Below are 19,775 nucleotides of genomic sequence, written 5' to 3'. Positions count from 1 at the left end.
CTGTGATCTTGACGTCAGTGGTAGGCAAACTGTTGGAGAAGATACTGAGGGATAGGATCTATTCACATTTGGAAGAAAATAGACTTATCAGTGATAAGCAGCATGGTTTTGAGCAGGGAAGGTCATGTCTTACAAACTGTAGTAATCCACGGGAGGCAGGAGTTCCGTCACCACACCAATATTTATTTACAATAACGATATTACAGGAGCAGCTACAAACAGTGCTGCTAGCAGTCCAGTCAACTTAAGACTGCTCACAAAGCCTACACAGGTGATTATATGGGCCCCCTCAATGAGCTATCATTGAGGGAGCTCATACTCCAATTGGCCAACCAATAAAGCCAATTGGAGTTCATTACACAAACCTAATAGAATTCTTTGAGGAAGTGACAAAGTTAATTGATGAGGGAAGGGCTGTAGATGTCATATACAGGAACTTCAGTAAAGCATTTGATAAAGTTTCCAATGGCAGGTTGATAGAAAAAGTGAAGTCGTATGGGGTTCAGGGTGTACTAGCTAGATGGATAAAGAACTGGCTGGGCAACAGGAGACAGAGAGTTGTGGTGGAAGGGAGTGTCTCAAAATGGAGAAAGATGACTAGTGGTGTTCCACAGGGATCTGTGCTCAGACCACTGTTGTTTGTGATATATATAAATGATCTGGACGAAGGTATAATTGGTCTGATGAGCAAGTTTGCAGATCATACTAAGATTTGTGGAGTTGCAGATAGTGAGGAGGACTGTCAGAGAATACAGCAAAATATAGATAGATTGGAGAGTTGGGCAGAGAAATGGCAGATGGAGTTCAATCCAGGCAAATGCGAGGTGATGCATTTTGGAAGATCTAATTCAAGACCCTGGGACCCTGGCGCTGTGAAGCCATAGTGCTAACCACTGTGCTACCATGCTGCCCACGTGTGGTACCCAGAAGTAGACGATATTTCAGCTGAGGTTGGATCTGAGTAAGTATTCAAGGACCCCGGTGGTGCAGTCCACAGTGAACATGGAATCAGTTGAGGAGGCATTTTAGGGTGAAAGGGATGTTGGTGCTAACGCCGCTGTGCGAGAATCATAAGTTGAGCCGGGGGGGGGGGGGGGGGGGGGGGGGGGGTTGGTGGATAGTGTATACAGGTGGAGGGAAGTGGGGCTGGTCAATGTGAGGGATCTGTATTTGGAGGAAGGGTTCAGAAGTCTGGAGGAGCTAAGGGAGGGGGTAGAGCTGCCGAGGGGGAGTGACTTCAGGTATCTGTGGGTAAGGGACTTTGCCTGAAAGGTCTGGAGGTGGTTCCCTCGATTGTCAGGATACACTTTGCTGGAGCGACTGCTCCTCCTGGATGTGGAAGGGGAGGGAAGAATTGGGGATATGTACAAGTGGCTGGGGAAGCAGCGAGGCGAGCAGTTGGTGAAGATCAAGGAGAAATGGGAAGCGGAGCTGGCAGGGGAGATCAATTGGGGAGCATGGAGTGAGGCACTGCGTAGGGTAAACGGGACCTCCTCATGTGCAAGGATGAGGCTGGTACAGTTTAAGGTGGTGCACATGGTGCATATGACTCGGGCGAGAATAAGTGGGTTCTTTCAGGGGTTAGCAGATGAGTATGACAGGGGCAGGGGCACGCACACATGTTTTGGGGTTGCAAAAAATTGGGAAGATTCTGGGCGGGAGTGTTCGCGGTCTTAGCCAGGATAGTGGAGGAGGAGGTGGACCTGGACCCGTCGGTGACGATATTTGGGGTTTCACAGAAGCCAGAGCTGATAAGGCTGATGTTGTGGCCTTCACCTCTCTGATTGCACGGCGGCACGCTGGAGTAGCGGTCAGCATCGCCACCGGGGATAGCGGCTTGGTTGGATGACCTGTACGACTTCCTGTGATTAGAGAAGATAAAGTATGAGTTAAGGGGCTATTCAGAGCGGTTTGATGAAAGGTGGGGGATGTTTGTGACCGTGTTTGAGGGGCTGTTCGTCACAGGGGAGTGGAGGGGGGTGAAAAAGGGGGAAAATCTGTACAGACTGTATAGTTGATTGTTGGGAAGCATGTTTCCCGGGGTGCTTGTTCGCTGTAACATGTTTTAATACATGTTTGTAATAAAATACATTTTTTTTTATTCCAGCTGAGGTCCATCTAGTGTCTTGTATAATTTCACCCATAATCTCCTTGATCTTATACTCTCTGCCCTTATTGATAAAGCCTAGAACACTTTTATCAAATGTGTCTCCACCTATCTTGCCACCTTCAATGATCTGCGCACATATAACCCCAGATCTCTTTGCTCGTGCACTCCTTTGAGATTTATATCCTTATTTTATATTGTTTGTCCATGTTCTTCCTACCAAAATGCATCACCTCACGCTTCTCCACATTGAACTTCATCTGCCACCGATCTGCCCACTCCACTAACTTGTCTATGTCCTTTTGAAGTTCTGCACTTTTCTCCTCACAGTTTTCAATACTTCCAAGTTTTGCATCATCCACAAACTTTGAAATTGTCCCTGCAGACCAAGGGTGGGGTTATTCGGAACCATACTCCGCGCGCACATATCCCATTATGGTCGTTAAATCTCGCAAGAGGAGCACATCAGGATTTATGCCACCAAGGTCTCGGTTCGAGATCTTCTTTGTCCCCCCCCCACTGGTGGCGTGATCTGGCGTGAACCTGATTTCCATTCATTTAAATGCATTTAAATATAATTAAATGGCTTTACGCTGTATCTTCCAGCCCCATGTAATGTCATACCAGCGCAATTCTCTACTGGTTTTGAAAATCCAGGAACCAGTCATGATGACCACGCTGAGGCTGGGCGGTGCCCCCTGCACCTTGGCAGCAGTGCCAGGGGATGCTGAGCGGAGGCAAAACCTTCTCCATTGGGGGAGGGGGGCCTTCCCTTACGTGTGGTTGGGTGAGTAGGGGGTGTGCACAGGCGAATGCTTGGGGGGGGGGGAGGGGGTTGTTGGGGGAGCGTGCCCCCGATACGTCATTGCTGGGGGATCATCCCGAAGCTGTGGGGGTGGGACCTCCATGGCGCAGGCTCAGGGAGGCAGTCGGTTATCTCGCTGATTGAGGTGCTCTTTAAAGATAGTGCCCCGATCTCCGTGTAGCAGGTCTTGCCAGCTGTCAGACCCTGTCCTGCCAGAATGACAGAGTTAAAAATGTTCACCAACTCTTTTCTGACAAAGTGTCAAGAGATCTGACTAGAAAACCTGGCTGTGTTTCTGGTCAGAACCTGACAGGTTTTCAATCACAACTTGACAATTTGTCGTCTTTTTGTTGAAAATTCCACCCCAAGTCCAGATCATTATTGTACATCAGGAAAAGCAAGGATCCCAATCCCAATCCATGGTGACCTCTACTACAAATCTTCTTCCAGCCAGAAAAATATCTATTGACCATTACTTTCTGCTTCCTATTCAGCCAATTGGTTGTTTCTGTCCCTTTTATTCCATGAGCTATAACTTTTGTGTGGCTCTGTATTGAATGCCTTTTCAAAGTCCATATACACCACATCAGCAGCATTACCCTCAATGACCCTTTCTGTGACCTCTTCGAAAAAACCCAGTAAGTCAGTTAAACATGATTTCCCCTTTAGAAATCCATGACGGCTCTCCTAATCAACCCATGTTTTTCCATGTGACCACTAATTGTTCCCAGAAGCTTCCCCATGCAGCCTTGGTGCAGGGCCTGAGGCATGGAGAGGGAACATGGAAGAGTCAGTCAGGGTCGTTGGTAAGTTTAGGTTGCTAGGACTATGGAAAATGCACATAGACAGAGGAAAAAGTAGAGGAAGGCAGGAAGGGTGAAGTCAAAGGTCAGAGTCAGGGGGAATGTGCATACCACTGAGTGGTAAGTTGGTTTATAAACTTATTTTTTTATATTTCTCTGGAATCTTTAGAAATTGCCAGTGAGTTTGACTGGGAATGCAGGGTTACTTGCTGCTTTTGCATTTCGAGTTTAATTGCTTTGTGCGAACCATGTGGTATATTCAAAGAACAAAGTGTCAAGTGAGAGTACCTTTAAGAAATGGATGTTTAAGCAATGTACCTTTAAGAAATAGAGCAGCTCATATTACTGAAGTGATGTCAGAGTGTGGGTGGAGCTGGGTTTTTTAGCTCAGCCACTTTGAGGTGTTTAGGTTTCAGTTTGAGAGAGAGCAGCTGAAAAGTACCTGGCTGGTTTGCTGTGAGCTGTTTGGAAGGAGAAAGCCAATTTTGAGGAAAAGAGCTTGGGTGTGTCTGTGCTTTGCAGAGAGCAGGATTTGCTGTGATCACTGCCATGAAAGACTATCTCTGAATAATTTGTGTGATTTAAACTCATAATAGTAATGCCTTTAACCTGATGTGTTTCTTTTGTTAAAGGTGTTAAGTCTTTTGGAGGTTTGAAGGAACATTTTGAGGGATTATTTAGTGTTGTATTATTTTCGGGGCTATCTTTGGAGTAAGGGGTGGTAAATGATCCAATGTTTATTGAAAATGGTTAAGTTGAATTCATGGAATAAACATTGTTTTGTGTTTAAAAACCCATTTGTCCATAATTGTAATACCACACCTGGAGACCAAGCCGTGTGCTTCAAAAGCAACAATACATTAAAGGGAGAGGTTGGTTGAACTCCATGATACATTTTGGGGTTCTGAAAACGCCTCTCCCATAACAAAAGAACAAAGAAAAGTACAGCACAGGAACAGGCCCTTCAGCCCTCCAAGCCTGCGCCGACCATGCTGCCCGTCTAAACTAAAATCTTCTACACTTCCGGGGTCCGTATTCCCTCTATTCCCACCCTATTCATATATTTGTGGATACCCCTTAAACATCACTATCGTCCCTGCTTTCACCACCTCCTCCGGCAGCGAATTCCAGGCACCCACTACCCTCTGTGTAAAAAACATACATCACCTCTAAACCTCGCCCCTCACACCTTAAACCTATGCCCCCTAGTAATTGACCCCTCTACCCTTGGAAAAAGTCTCTGGCTATCCATCCTGTCTATGCCCCTCAAAATCTTGTAGACCTCTATCAGGTCGCCCCTCAACCTCCTTCGTTCCAGTGAGAACAAACCAAGTTTATTCAACCTCTCCTCATAGCTAATGCCCTCCATACCAGGCAGTATCCTGGTAAATCTCTTCTGCATCCTCTCTAAAGCCTCCACATCCTTCTGGTAGTATGGCGACCAGAATTGAACACTATACTCCAAGTGGAATGTGTTTAACATAAACTCATGCAATGGAAAGTCTAGCTGTATTATTCATTTATTTACAATTTATGTTTTTCTTGGATAATAATAATATGAGTACGCAAATATTTTTAATATCAAATCAACTTATAAGTAAAGCAAAAAGATACCGAAACTGTAAAGTATGCTTTTGCAAATTCTTAGCCTAAAAACTGCATTGCTTCCATTTTTTATTGTTTGCCATTTTGCATCAGAACAACTCATGAATCATAAATGAATCACCATTCCCTTCTTTTTACTTAGTGCCTCGAAAACCTTTACACCTTCAGAATTCAACAACAAAACAACCAATCCAAGCCCCTGAAAAGAAGGCAGTGTTCGGTGTGCAAGCCAGGATGGAGACCTTACCATCCAACTCATGCCAGGAGAAAGTTGGCAAGGTGTCTGACCTCATAAATCGATTTCAAGGAGGCAGGTAATACATGATGTTTGTAAACCAATATTCACATGTGCATGGTCATTTTTACTGAACCAAGTATTTTCCTCTTTTCATTTTGTCCCTATTCTTCTTACAGATTCTTATGTTTGCCAATTCTTTTCCACATTGGAAAGTGATTAGTGGAAAAGTAATTCCGAAACATTTTGGGCGGAATTCTCCGCTCCCGGGAAAAATCGGGAGGGCCTCGGAGGCCGCTCCTCGCCCCCTATTCTCCCCTCCCGGCGGGGCTAGGAGCGGCACACCGTAAATCTCGGCCACGGGGGCGTCGCGCCGAGAATGACGCGGCCGGCGCGCCTAATGACATCAGCCGCGCATGCACAGGTTGGCCGGCTCCAACCCGCGCATGTGCGGCTGATGTCATGACGCTGATGGCACGAACCCGCGCATACGCAAGACGTGGCGGCTTGATCTTGCGGGGCGGCGGAGGGGAAAATAGTACGTCTGATTTGGACGCCGGCCCGATGATCGGTGGGCACTGATCGCGGGCCTGTCCCCTCCAGAGCCCAGTCGTGGTGGTCTTTCCTTTCTAGGCCACCTACAAGCCCCAAACGGGCTTCTCACTCCCGTTTCACGATGGCAGCGACCAGGTGTGTTTGCCGCCATCGTGAAATGGCCGCGAACGGCAGGCCGCTCGGCCCATCCGGGTCGGAGAATCGCGTTCTCCGTGAAAAACGGCACGCGGCGATTCTTCCGAGCCGGGGGGGGGGGGGAGAATCGAGGGGGGCGTGAATTTTGTCGGTGGGCCCTCCCGCAATTCTCCCACGCCGCGTGGGGAGCGGAGAATCACGCCCTTTATCTGTTAATGCCGATATTATTCCACACATCAACCAGCTGAAGAAACTCTTGATGTTAGAACACAGCATTCTTTTTCCCGAGACTTAGCAATTTTTAATTCTGTCACGATGAAAACAATATTTCAGCATTGATGCCATAATTAGTCAGTTTGTCCAAAGCGAGGATTTAGGAAGAAGGGCCAGAGTTCGAGTACAAAAATTCTATACTTTTGTTTTCTTATTGAAGCCAGGAGGTATAGGAATGCTCCTGTAGGCACCACAAGGTGATTTCTACTATCCCGTGGCCTAGCTCCCATCCCACCCCCAACACCAGTTCCGATTCCTGAACTAAGAGCCTCCTGACAACCCCTTCCCATGACCTATCTAACTGGTTCAACCCCGACCTGAAGATTCCTGCCATTTGAAATTATACTCAAGCCAGCTGCCACTTCCCATCTGTTTTAGGGGCATGAAACTAAAGGCCAGGAGTTGGATTTGTCCAGACCTCGCACTGCCAAAGTCAAGATCTTTTAACGCCTGCCTCACATCCTGTCCATCTGATTCTTGGTCCAAATTAAATTCGGGGCTCTGAAATGAAAATAACACAAAGTGGTTCACTCTTAACTGCCCTTGACTGCTCCCTGGCAAGCCACTTAGTTGTATCACTCATTCCTGGGATGAAAGACTTATAAAGAAGGGTTGAAGAGTTTGGTTCTCTACCCATTGAAATTTAGAAGAATCAGAACCTTACTGAAACATATAAGATCCGAAGGGATCTTGAAAGAGTGGAGAATATTTCCTCATGTGGAGAGACTAGGAATAGGGACAAAGTTTAGAGGTCTCCATTTTAAGATGGAGATTAGGAGAATTTTTTTCCCTGAGGGTCGTGTGGAACTCTTTTCCACAGAAAGCAATGGAGGTTGAGTCATTTAATTCATTCAAGGCAAAGTAGGATAGATTTTTGATAGGAAAAGTCAATGATTATGGTGGAAGACAGGAAGGTGGGGTTGAGACCACAATTAAACCAGCTATGACCTAATCGAAGGGCAGAATAGTCTACTCCTGCTCCTATTATGTTCCTACTCCAACAAAGTATAATCAGTGTAAAATCAGTTGGACCACTGAGCATCTGCTTAGACAAAGAACAAAAAGCACAGCACAGGAACAGGCCCTTCAGCCCTCCAAGCTTGTGCCGGCCATGCTGCCCGTCTAAACTAAAATCTTCTGCACTTCCTGGGTCCGTATCCCTCTAATCCCATCCTATTCATGTATTTGTCAAGATGCCCCTTAAATGCCACTATTGCCGGGGAGGGGGGGAGGGGGGGGGGGGAGTAGAGTAGGGAGATATTGAGGCAGGTCCGTGCGTGAACAGAGCTGTGGTTTGCAATATGTTTAATGTGGAATTTGTGTCTTGACTTCTTTTTTTGTTTGTACTGTACAATGTCATTTTTTCTATATGCCTAAAATACCTCAATAAATTTTTGTTAAAAAAAAGATATCGCTATTGTCCCTGCTTCCACCACCTCCTCCGGCTGCGAGTTCCAGGCACCCACTGCCCCCTAGTAATTGACCCCTCTATCCTGGGAAAAAGCCTCTGACTATCCACTCTGTCTATGCCCCTCATAATTTTGTAGACCTCTATCAGGTCACCCATCAACCTCCGTCGTTCCAGTGAGAACAAACCGAGTTTATTCAACTGCTCCTCATAGCTAATGCCCTGCATACCAGGCAAAATCCTGGTAAATCTCTTCTGCACCCTCTCTAAAGCCTCCACATCCTTCTGGTAGTGTGATGACCAGAATTGAACACTATACTCCGTGTGGTCTAACTAAGGTTCTATACAGCTGCAACTTGACTTGCCAATTCTTATACTCACTGCCCCAGCCAATGAAGGCAAGCATGCCGTATGCCTTCTTAACTACATTCTCCACCTGTGTTGCCCCTTTCAGTGACCTGTGGACCTGTATACCTAGATCTCTCTGACTTTCAATACTTTTGAGGGTTCTACCAGTCACTGTATATTCCCTACCTGCATTATACCTTCCAAAATGCATTACCTCACATTTGTCCAGATTAAACTCCATCTGCCATCTCTCTGCCCAAGTCTCCAAACGATCTAAGTCCTGCTGTATCCTCTGACAGTCCTCATCACTATCTACAATTCCACCAATCTTTGTGTCATCTGCACACTTGCTAACCAGACCAGTTACATTTTCCTCCAAATCATTTATATATACTACGAACAGCAAAGGTCCCAGCACTGATCCCTGCGGAACACCCCTAGTCACAGCCCTCCAATCAGAAAAGCACCCTTCCATTGCTACTCACTGCCTTCTATAACCTAGCCAGTTCTGTATCCATCTTGCTAGCTCACCCCTGATCCCGTGTGACTTCACCTTTTGTACCAGTCTACCATGAGGGACCTTGTCAAAGGCCTTACTAAAGTCCACATAGACAACATCCACTGCCCTACCTGCATCAATCATCTTTGTGACCTCTTCGAAAAACTCTATCAAGTTAGTGAGACACAACCTCCCCTTCACAAAACCATGTTGCCTCTCGCTAATACGTCCATTTGCTTCCAAATGGGAGCAGATCCTGCCTCGAAGAATTCTCTCCAGTAATTTCCCTACCACTGATGTAAGGCTCACTGGCCTGTAGTTCCCTGGATTATCCTTGCTACCCTTCTTAAACAAAGGAACAACATTGGCTATTCTCCAGTCCTCTGGGCCATCACCTGAAGACAGTGAGGATCCAAAGATTTCCGTCAAGGCCTCAGCAATTTCCTCTCTAGCCTCCTTCAGTATTCTGGGGTAGATCCCATCGGGCCCTGGAGTCTTATCTACCTTAATATTTTTCAAGACGCCCAACACCTCGTCTTTTTGGATCTCAATGTGACCCAGGCTATCTACACACCCTTCTCCAGACTCAACATCCACCAATTCCTTCTCTTTGGTGAATACTGATGCAAAGTATTCATTTAGTACCTCGCCCATTTCCTCTGGCTGCACACAGAGATTCCCTTGCCTATCCTTCAGTGGGCCAACCCTTTCCCTGGCTACCCTCTTGCTTTTTATGTACGTGTAAAAAGCCTTGGGATTTTCCTTAACCCTATTTGCCAATTACTTTTCATGACCCCTTCTCGCCCTCCTGACCCCTTGCTTAAGCTCCTTCCTACGTTCCTTATATTCCACACAGACTTTGTCTGTTCCCAGCCTTCTAACCCTGACAAATGCCCTTTTTCTTTTTGACGAGGCCAACAACATCTCTCGTTATCCAAGGTTCCCGAAATTCGTCGTATTTATCCTTCTTCTGCACGGGAACATGCCGGTCCTGAATTCCTTTCAACTGACATTTGAAAGCCTCCCACATGTCAGATGTTGATTTACCCTCAAACAACTGCCCCAATCTAGGTTCTTCAGTTCCCGTCTAATATTGTTATAATTAACCTTCCCCCCCCCCCCAGTTTAGCACATTCACCCTAGGACCATTCTTATCCTTGTCCACCAGCACTTCACAACTTACTGAATTGTGGTCACTGTTCCCGAAATGCTCCCCTACTGAAACTTTTACCACCTGGCCGGGCTCATTCCCCAATACCAAGTCCAGTACAGCCCTTTCCCTAGTTGGCCTATCTACATATTGTTTAAGAAGTCCTCCTGGATGCTCCTTACAAACTCTGCCCCGTCTAAGCCCCTCGCACTAAGTGAGTCCCAGTCAATACTGGGGAAGTTGAAGTCTCCCATCACAACAACCCTGTTGTTTTTACTCGTTTCCAAAATCTGTCTACCTATCTGCTCCTCTATCTCCCGCTGGCTGTTGCGAGGCCTGTAGTAAACTCCCAACATTGTGACTGCACCCTTCTTATTCATGGGGTGCGATTCTCCGCTCCCCACGCCGGGTGGGAGAATTGCAGGAAGGCCGGGACAACTCACGACACGCCCCCCTGGCCCTCCCCCCGCGATTCTCCCACCCCCGCTCGGAATAATCGCCGCTCACTGTTTTTCACGGCGACCGGCAATTCTCCGGCCCGGATGGGCCGAGCGGCCTGCCGTTCCCGACCGGTTCACGACGGCAGCAACCACACCTGGTCACTGCCATCGTGAACATGGGCGCCAAATGCTTATTTGAAGCTTGTGGAGGGCGGGGAGGGGAGTGAGTGACCACGGCTGTGCTCGGGAGGGGACTGGCCCGCGATCGGTGCCCACCGATCGTCGGGCCGGCTTCTCAAAGCGACGCACTCTTTCCCCTCCGCCGCCCCGCAAGATCAAGCCGCTACATCTTGCGGGGCAGCATAGGGGAAGACAGCAACCGCGCATGCGCGGGTTGGAGCCGTCAGCCGTCGTGACGTAAACCGCGAATGCACGGGTTGGAGCCGGCCAACCTGCGCATGCGCGGCTGACGTCACATAGGCGCCGCTGTCGCGTCATTCTCGGCGCGCCGCCTTGACGCAAGCGTCAAGGCCCGGCGGCCGAGATTTACGGAGCGCCGCTCCTAGCCCCCCGGGTGGGGGTGAATTAGGTGCGAGGAGCGGCCGAGTTCACGACGGCCTTCCTGATCTATCGCGGGAGTGGAGAATTCCGCCCCTGATCTCTACCCATATAGCCTCGCTGCTCTCTGAGATGTCCTTCCATCATACAGCTGTGATATTCTCCCTAACCAGTAGTGCAACTCCGCCACCCCTTTTACATCCCCCTCTATCCCGCCTGAAACATCTAAATCCTGGAACGTTTAGCTGCCAATCCTGTCCTTCCCTCAACCAGGACTCTGTAATGGCAACATCATAGTTCCAAGTACTAATCCCGTAATACTTCTTGCATTAAAACATATGCACTTCAGGCCACCAGACCCGCTGTTTTCAGCAACATCTCCCTGTCTGCTCTTCCTCCGAGCCACACTGGCCCTATTCCCTAGTTCTCCCTCAATGCTTTCGCCTTCTGACCTATTGCTCTGGTACCCACCCCCCTTCCATACTAGTTTAAACCCTCCCGTGTTCCCGTGGACATTACATTCAGACACATCGAAGGTGCAGCCAATCTAGTCCTCTCTCCGAAATTCTCCTCACTATCATTTGGGGATTGCAACAAATTTTGGGGCTGTCCCACAATGCTTCATGAATGCCAAGCCTTACGCAGCTGTACCTGTACTGAATTTATTAAGTTTATCACACTCAGAGTGCCACACGACACAATGGAGGATGTCATTAGTGTGATGACTGATTTTCATCTGCACAAGATAGGTGGGCTGGTCAAGATAGGGCAACATGGTAGCACAGTGGTTAGCACAGTTTCTTCAAAGCTCCAGGGTCCCAGGTTCAATTCCTGGCTTGGGGCACTGTCTGCACGTTCTCCCTGTGTCTGCGTGGGTTTACTCCAGGGGTTCCGGTTTCCTCCCACAGTCCAAAGATGTGAAGGTTAGGTGGAGTTACTGGGGTTACGGGGATAGGGTGGAGGTGTGGGCTTAAGTAGGGCGCTCTTTTCAAGCTGGTGCAGACTTGAATGGCCTCCTTCTGCACTGTTTATGATTCTATGAATCTGACAATAATGACCTGTGCATCTCTGACCGGTAGATTGGTGAGGATGAGAAGTAGGTTTTTCCCTCTTGGTTCCCTGACCCCCCTGTTGCAGGCCCATTCTGGCTGATATATCCTTCAGGACTTGGGTCAGCTTAGTTGGTAGTGATCTCACCAAAATACTTTTGGTGATGGACATTGAACTCCACCGTCCAGAGTAGGTTCTGTGCCTTCCCTACTCTCATGCTTCTTCCAAACGGTGTTCAATGTGGAAGAGCTCTGATTTATCCACAAACGGAGACCAGATGTGATGACCACGCCAGGGAGCTCAAGAGACCATTGTAGCCCCCGGGTAGTCGGGGACTGTGGGTACTCCCAAGGGACAGTGTCAGGGTGCTAGACTGGCAGTGCTAAGGTGCCCAGATGCCAGGGGGAGTGCCAGGATACCACGGTAACCTTGTCCCCGACCACCTGGGTGACTCCAATATCCTGGGGGACCCCGCAGGTGCCGTTACACCTGGTCCACACTAATATGAACCAGTACTAACTGATGCCCTGGCGAGACCTCCCACACACGGCCGTCGAGTACTGAGTGCCGAGTGAATCCGGCATCTGGGTATTTAAATGAGCCATTAGACTCATTAAAAATATGCAGATCTCTATCTCGCCCAGTGAGGACAAGATCCAGATCGCGTCGGGTGGAGTGAGTCAGATGTATCGTAATCAGTCCGGCGTGGAGCTCAATTTGAGGCTTTTGCACGATTCACTCATTGTGCCTGGCTCCGCACCTGGGGACCAATGAATCATACCACAGGTTGTTGTATCAAGGGTACGAGGGAAGCACTGATTTACTGGGAAGGGAGATCAACAATACATCCTGCAACACCAGAACACCTCCTTATAACTAGTCTGAGGAATGGTACTGTCTGTATTTACCAGAATATCTGCAGTTTGGAGCTTGATTGTGAACAGTGCCAGGATCTTAACTGGGTCAGTTTCAAGGTAAACGAGAAAGAAAAAATATTATGCGTTATTTCAGTTCCATTAGTGCATGGTTTCAAATAAGTTCATGGTAGCAAATAAGTTATTTATACTTAGAAGAAGCAATCTCTTATCGCAATACAACAGAGACTGATCTCAGTTCGCCAGTCCTCTTACATAGTGTGCTTGTTTTAGCAGGTGTATTCTTATTTTGTAGAAATTATGCATTTTTCCGCATGAGGACTGCATCACTTTGTATTGCCAGAATGCAAAAAACAAGAAACCAGCTAGCTCATATATATCTTTTTTCCCTTCTTTGTAATGTTGTAGTATGCAGAGGAACTGTAGTGTTATTCCACCAGTGATTGGGAATTAACAGCAGCTTTATATTTTGACAGTCCAGCTAGCTCTAATGACGAGAAAAACGATGGTCAAAGTGGGTCACGCTCTCCCCGGAGTTCTGCAAGAAATTTGATTCACTCTCAACCAAAATTCTTGTCAGACCACCCTATACTTCAGCGACAGAGGGCAGACACCGGGAAATCAAATCATGTTGGAGAACCTGCTCCAAGTACAGGTGTTCAGCCGGCCAATGGACTCGTAGCACCACTTCCAGCAGATTGCCAAAACAACAGCATCACGGAAGCCAGCATTTGTACGGCTGATTCAATGATGGATAACAAGCAATCAAGCAAAATTAAAAATGCTGCCAAATTGAATCTATTGCCATCTACAGCTTTGTGCACAAGAACAGATGAAGTCGATTCAGTCCACAGAACACAGGCAAGGCACGAAGACGAGTCACAGTTGGAGACACAGAATGTTCTGGAATCAAAAAGAATTTTGAATGGAGAAATCAAGGATAAAGAAAAAGAAAATGAAGTGCATGTAGAAAAGAAGGTAAGGAACCTTTTAAAAACTGATTCTTGGGCTACTAGTGTTAAACAATCTAATTTATTAGTTTGTGAGTTTGCTTCAAATGTACGTCCGGAAAGAAGATACCGGGTGGAATTTTCCCAGAATTTGTCAGAGTGTCAAGCTGTGATTGAAGACCGGCATGTATCTTTCCGGATGCACTGCCGAGGTTTCAGACCAGGGGCTGGATTCTCCAGTTCCCCTAGCCCCATGTTTCTCGGCAACACGCCGCTCCCTGACGGCAGGATTCCATACTCCCGGCCCTTGTCAATGGGATTTCCCACTGAAACCACCCACGCTGCCGGGACACCTGCGGGTGGGGATGTGCTGCTGACGGGAACAGTGAATCGCAACGGCCAGAGAATTCCAGCCCAGGTCTTCAGCTACTCTGATGAAAGAAATCGCCCCTATTGTACCATCAGTCTGGTGCCAGAGCAATATCCCCAGGGAGAGGCACTTGGTGGTGAGAGGGGGGAGATAAATCCTGTTATGTGTGGCAGTGGGGGAGGGGGGGGGGGATCATGTCTTTGAAGGGGGGGGATTTGACAATGAGGGCGGTCCCAACCTGGTTGTGGTGACATGTGCTAATATGGCAGTGCCAACAGCCATAGATACCTTGACGCTCCCGGCAGATGATCTCGCCTGAATCCCGTCTTTATAAAGTGGCCGTAAACACGTCGGCAATGTTTGAATATTCAGTGATGGCAGGTTCATTAGGGCGTCAGCCTTGTTACCTAACCGGCGCAGGGTGGGGAAAATCGGGAAATGAGATCTCACCGACTCACGTGAGATATTGCACCCGCATTGCCGCTTATGCTGCTCTGGACGGGGGGGGGGGGGGGGGGGGGGGGGCAAAATCGCCCCATTGTACTATCAGTAGAAATTTGCTCACCACCAATGCATATTGCATATAATTAACCAAATGAATTTGAAGTTGGGGCGGGGGGGTGTAGGTGTAGATTGAGGTGAACACTGATTTGTACACCCTGCCCTGGTTTACACATCATTCACTGCAATGGAGAACTAAATCTAGGCATTTTTAATTAGTTGTTCGTGACGCAAGTAGTATGGTTGTACATATAGGGGAGCAAGATCCACGCATAAAAGAAAAGCAGAGATCAATAGGTTTAGATGAAATAGGGTTGAAGGAGGCTCTTGGAGAGGGGACGAATGGCCTATTTCTTTACAGTAAATTCAATGGTCGCGATTCTCCGACCTCTTTGCGCTCTCGTTGTAACGTGCCTAATCGGAAGAGTAGCCATTTCAACTCTTTTTTCCCCTTCCCCCTTTTCCCCCCTTTTCCCCCTTCCTTTCCCCCCCTTTTCCCCCTCTTTTCCCTTCCCCTTTCCCACTCCACTTGGGCCAACTGTTCCGAGTTTCCCTTTACACACTTGCCAGCCAACACGAGCTCTTATACCCTGCCCTGTAGGCGGAGCTACCAACCTCTCAGCCAATCAGTGGGGGGTCACATGACCAGCCACAACCAATTGGCAGAGAGGCACATGACTTTCCTGGGCCAATGGGCAGCGAGGCTGCTGTACCAATGGCAGCCTGGTTCTCCAGTAATATGATCTCTCTAGCCATACTACCACAACACTGCTCACCTCTGTTCTGTTATTGACCCATTTTACTGTCTTAAGGTGCCACTATCAGCACCCTTCTTAACCTTAATTAACTCTATTTTCATTTGTTTTATCTTCAGTCCTCGACATCCTTGTCTATCTCCAGCTATCGCAAGGCCCCTATCGGCCCCCACCGCTACAGCCACCCCCCCCCCCCCCCCCCCCAAACAATATAAATCTGACCGCATTTCCAGTTTCTCTCGTTTTGACAAAGTCATCCAGACTCGAAACCTTAGCTCCCTTTAATCTGCACAGATGCTGTTAGGCCTGCTGAGATTGCCCAGTATTTCCTATTTTTGTTTCAGATTCCAGCATCAGCAGTAATTTGCTTTTATCTTTGTTTAAATTTCTGCTGTGGAGTTTTCCATCCCTGTCACAGCATCAAAATGGATCTACCAGAATTATAACAGAAGCCTCAAGTTGCTGTGACCGAGTGGTGCATCTTGACACGGTTGACCACACTACCTTCCTCTGTGACGGAGTCCTCTCACAAAGTTCAATTCTTTCCCATCCAGTCACAGACCGCACATCTCCAGCAATGGCTTTTCATTTCAGTCCTGCTTCCATAGCCACAGCAACATATGAGTAGGCCACTCATCCCCTCTTGTGTATTCTAAGATCATGGGTAATCTATACCGCAATGCCATTTTCTCCATATCCCACAAGCTCACTGAGAGATCGGGGCGCCCTTTCAAAATGGCGGCCCAATCTCTGAGTTCAGTTCTCCAGTGCTAACAAAAATTCTAAGTGTGGGCTAAACCGGTGAGAAACTCCCCAGGATCCGAAAAAATTAGTGTATCATTGAATAGTAGTGGGGAACTCGCCGGCAGAGCCGACGGGAAAAAAGCACCCCAAATGAAATCTGAAATTTTTCCGCAGAGGCAAAATTAATAACAGTGGGTTTTTATAGTGAAAAACGCAAGTTCCAATAAATGGGAATCATACTGCAGGCGGATAGCGGAATAGCGGAATTCTCCATCAGCGGGATCCTCCCGCTGCGCACCCATGCCCCTGGGTTTCCCAACAGCATGGGGTGGCCATAATGGGAAACCCCATTGACTGACTGCCGGAACGGAGAATCCCACTGCAGGCGGGGTCAAACCGTGCCGCAAAATGCAGCTGGCGGACCGGGGAATCTCACCCTAAATTACACTTCGGCATTTTTTGGGAGAAATAAGATACTGCAACATTTCCACATACAGTTCCGCAGACACTTCTTGTCTGAAGTGGCTGCGGAATTTGAGTGTGTACAATGGTGAGTGCCTTCAGCTGTATGTTAACCGATTTGAGCCTAAAATTACATTTACGTGTATATTGTGTTCCTTTATAGGAGACAAATGAAGAGAAACTATACAAGATTGCTAATGAGCTTCTGCTAACAGAGAAAGCTTATGTTAGCAAACTTCACCTCCTAGACCAGGTTAGTGCTTAATATGTTTGGCATTTGTCTTTCTTTCCTATTGCAAGTGTGTTTACAGCTGTGGTTATGCTTATTTATAGAAATTACAGTGCAGAAGGAGGCCATTCGGCCCATCGAGTCTGCACCAGCTCTTGGAAAGATCACCCTATCCAAGGTCAACACCTCCACCCTATCCCCATAACCCAGTAACCCCACCCAACACTAAGGGAAATTTTGGATACTAAGGGCAATTTATCATGGCCAATCCACCTAACCTGCACATCTTTGGACTGTGGGAGGAAACCGGAGCACCCGGAGGAAACCCACGCACACACGGGGAGGATGTGCAGACTCCGCACAGACAGTGACCCAAGCCGGGAATCAAACCTGGGACCCTGGAGCTGTGAAGCAATTGTGCTATCCGCAATGCTACCGTGCTGCCCGTGACAATTTGGTTACTATTATCTCACTGTGGCTGCCACATTTCCTATATTATAATATTGTCTATACTTCAAAAGTACCATTGGCGTAAACCACTTTGAGATGTCCTGAATTAATGAAAGGCTCAATAAATTCAAGGCTTTCTTTTTTTTCCTCTCCTTTTATTTTCTTTGTTCTTGAATTATTTAAAAGGTGCATCTTCTTGGAGATTTGTTAGACATAAACTGCAGAGGAAAAAGGGTTTAATCTCCTTTTCAATTTCTTTGTTTAAAGTTGCAGATTAAAACAAAACTTTATTTGCCTTTCTTTGACTGCATGTAATCATGCAGTGCGAGAGGATTGCAATGTGGAAAAAGAGCTAATTAGCAGGACAAATTGAATCTGATTTTTTTTTTTTGCTTTTGATCATTTTGATTGTGATTCATTGACCCCTGCTGAAAAGCAGAAGTTAGGCGAAGATAGAACTGATTTCATGTGATTACTTCCCCCAGTGTTTAAATAGCTTGCAAAACATTCTTTGAGTGCTCACAAATGAAAAATCAGATTATCAACAGGACAGTGCTGTATTCTGTTGTCTTGCTGTTAGAATGATGCTCACAGAACTGCTGATGACTTAACTAGAAAGATGATTTATTGATGAACACATGGAAGGATAACATACAGAATACTATTCTGACTAGGTTGCTCTGGAACTTGATGTGCGACTGTCCTGTTGTATGCCTTACTATCAACTGATGAGTCTACCATGTCACGTGACCATGGTCTGATGCCACCAGCTGGTTGGAGGTCGCATTGCTAACTGCATACAATATTATTCACAGACATATCCCCACGTTCCTCTTCCTCTGGAGATGTTAACACTTATGTACAGAAACATTCTTTGCCATATACAGAAAAATTATTTGTATTACCTTTTAACACATGTTTATGTATAATTATAATAATAATATTTATTATTGTCACAAGTAGGCTTACATTAACACTGCAATGACGTTATTGTGAAAATCCCCTAGTCGCCACACTCCGGCGCCTGTTCGGTACACAGAGGGACAATTCAGAATGTCCAATTCACCTCACAAGCACGTATTTTAAGACTTGTGGGAGGAAACCGGAGGGCCCGGAGGAAACCCAAGCAGACAAGGGGAGAATGTGCACAGACAGCGACCCAAGTGGGATTTGAACCCAGGACCCTGGCGCTGTGAATAACAGTGCTAACCACTGTGCTACCGTGCCATCCATAGTACAGGTTTAACTGAGCTTTAATTTACATATGTTGATTTAACTGTGCTTTAATTTACATGATATGTCTGCAAAATATGTCCTTTGTGCACAGATCATTGTGCACCTCCGACGGGATCATCCGCTAATCGTCTGAAGTCTTGTCAGCTTTCTGGAAGACTGGTTTTCGTGTTGGTCTTTTGAGGCGATACACCTTGAAATCCAGTATTCTTGTTGCCCATCCCTGTATCTTCAACTTCTTCCCTTTCTTTACTCGATGCTTTTTATCTGCTGCATTGTTGTGTGCTCGCGCAATGCTCTTTGCTGTTGCGTTGCTGTGTTATCTCCGGCCTGTCGGCCACATTGCTGATATTTTCTTGCTTGGTGTCTTCGGTGGGACTCGTGGTATTCCTAACTCTCCTTCTCTTCCTCTTTTTTCTTGAGTGCCTTTTTGTGACCGCTCCTCTTGTCTTTTCTGAGAGCGATTTTGTGACAACTTGTCTTCTTTCGTTTAGCTCTGGTAGCAGCCATCTTACTGCTGGCCTGTGCCATGGAATCAGTGGTTTGTGGGTCATCTGCCGAGACGTCTCGTGTTGTTGTGCACCCGAGGCACTGTGTGGTGGTGGTTAAATCAGCACCTTCAATGACCAGCTGCAGAGCCTCATACTCTGGTATCTGGGTTGGATTGCACTCTGGTGTCTGGGTTGGATTAGCATCCCCGGCATAGGCCGCTGTCCCTACACCTTGTGCTTGAGCCCCAAGTGCTGGCTCCTCTTCACTCGAGATTAATATGCACAAATCATCTTTCCCAGAGTGACCAGGTAGTGACTCATCCTCATCTTGTGATAGTATATAACATATCATCCAACGCTGTGGAACTGCATCCAGGCTCCGTATCAACTATTGTTGTGGAGCTGCATACAGATACAGGCCGTGCCTCATCCATGTCATGTACCTTTATGTACGTTTCATCCGTCGACAGTGAACTGCATATGGATGCCGTCATTTGCTCCACTTACTCCTCCTTCAGTGGAGTGGCCTCGGGTATCAGCGACTCCACTACTGGAACTTTTTATAGGGCTGCGATGGTTCCCCGTATGCTTCTGGAGCTAGTTTCTCCAGAATGGGTACTATGTCTTCTGTTTTTAGTTTGTTTGGAGCTACATCGTTTTCCTCTGAGGTATCTACTACTGCTCTCGCTATCCACCTCAACTAGTGCCATCTCCGAGCGTTCGCACTTCTCACGCAGGCTGGGC

The 19,775-nt window shown here is 47.2% G+C and overlaps 1 protein-coding gene across 14 annotated transcripts in view; it reads left to right on the top strand.

The window, feature by feature from the left end:
* The window catches only part of fgd4a (FYVE, RhoGEF and PH domain containing 4a), a 340,499-nt gene that overhangs the window by 262,913 nt on the left and 57,811 nt on the right, over positions 1–19,775 (top strand). For all 14 annotated transcript variants that reach the window (XM_038779936.1, XM_038779947.1, XM_038779939.1 and 11 more), the window contains 3 exons: positions 5,463–5,634; positions 13,323–13,824; positions 16,792–16,881. In XM_038779936.1, coding sequence (XP_038635864.1) covers positions 5,463–5,634; positions 13,323–13,824; positions 16,792–16,881 — 764 coding nt within the window. The remainder of the gene's footprint in view (positions 1–5,462; positions 5,635–13,322; positions 13,825–16,791; positions 16,882–19,775) is intronic.

Source organism: Scyliorhinus canicula, chromosome 20 (genome assembly GCF_902713615.1).
Source record: "Scyliorhinus canicula chromosome 20, sScyCan1.1, whole genome shotgun sequence".
NCBI lineage: Eukaryota > Metazoa > Chordata > Chondrichthyes > Carcharhiniformes > Scyliorhinidae > Scyliorhinus > Scyliorhinus canicula.
Note: the sequence above shows the minus strand (reverse complement) of the source record. Positions and strands in the feature narration are given on the sequence as shown.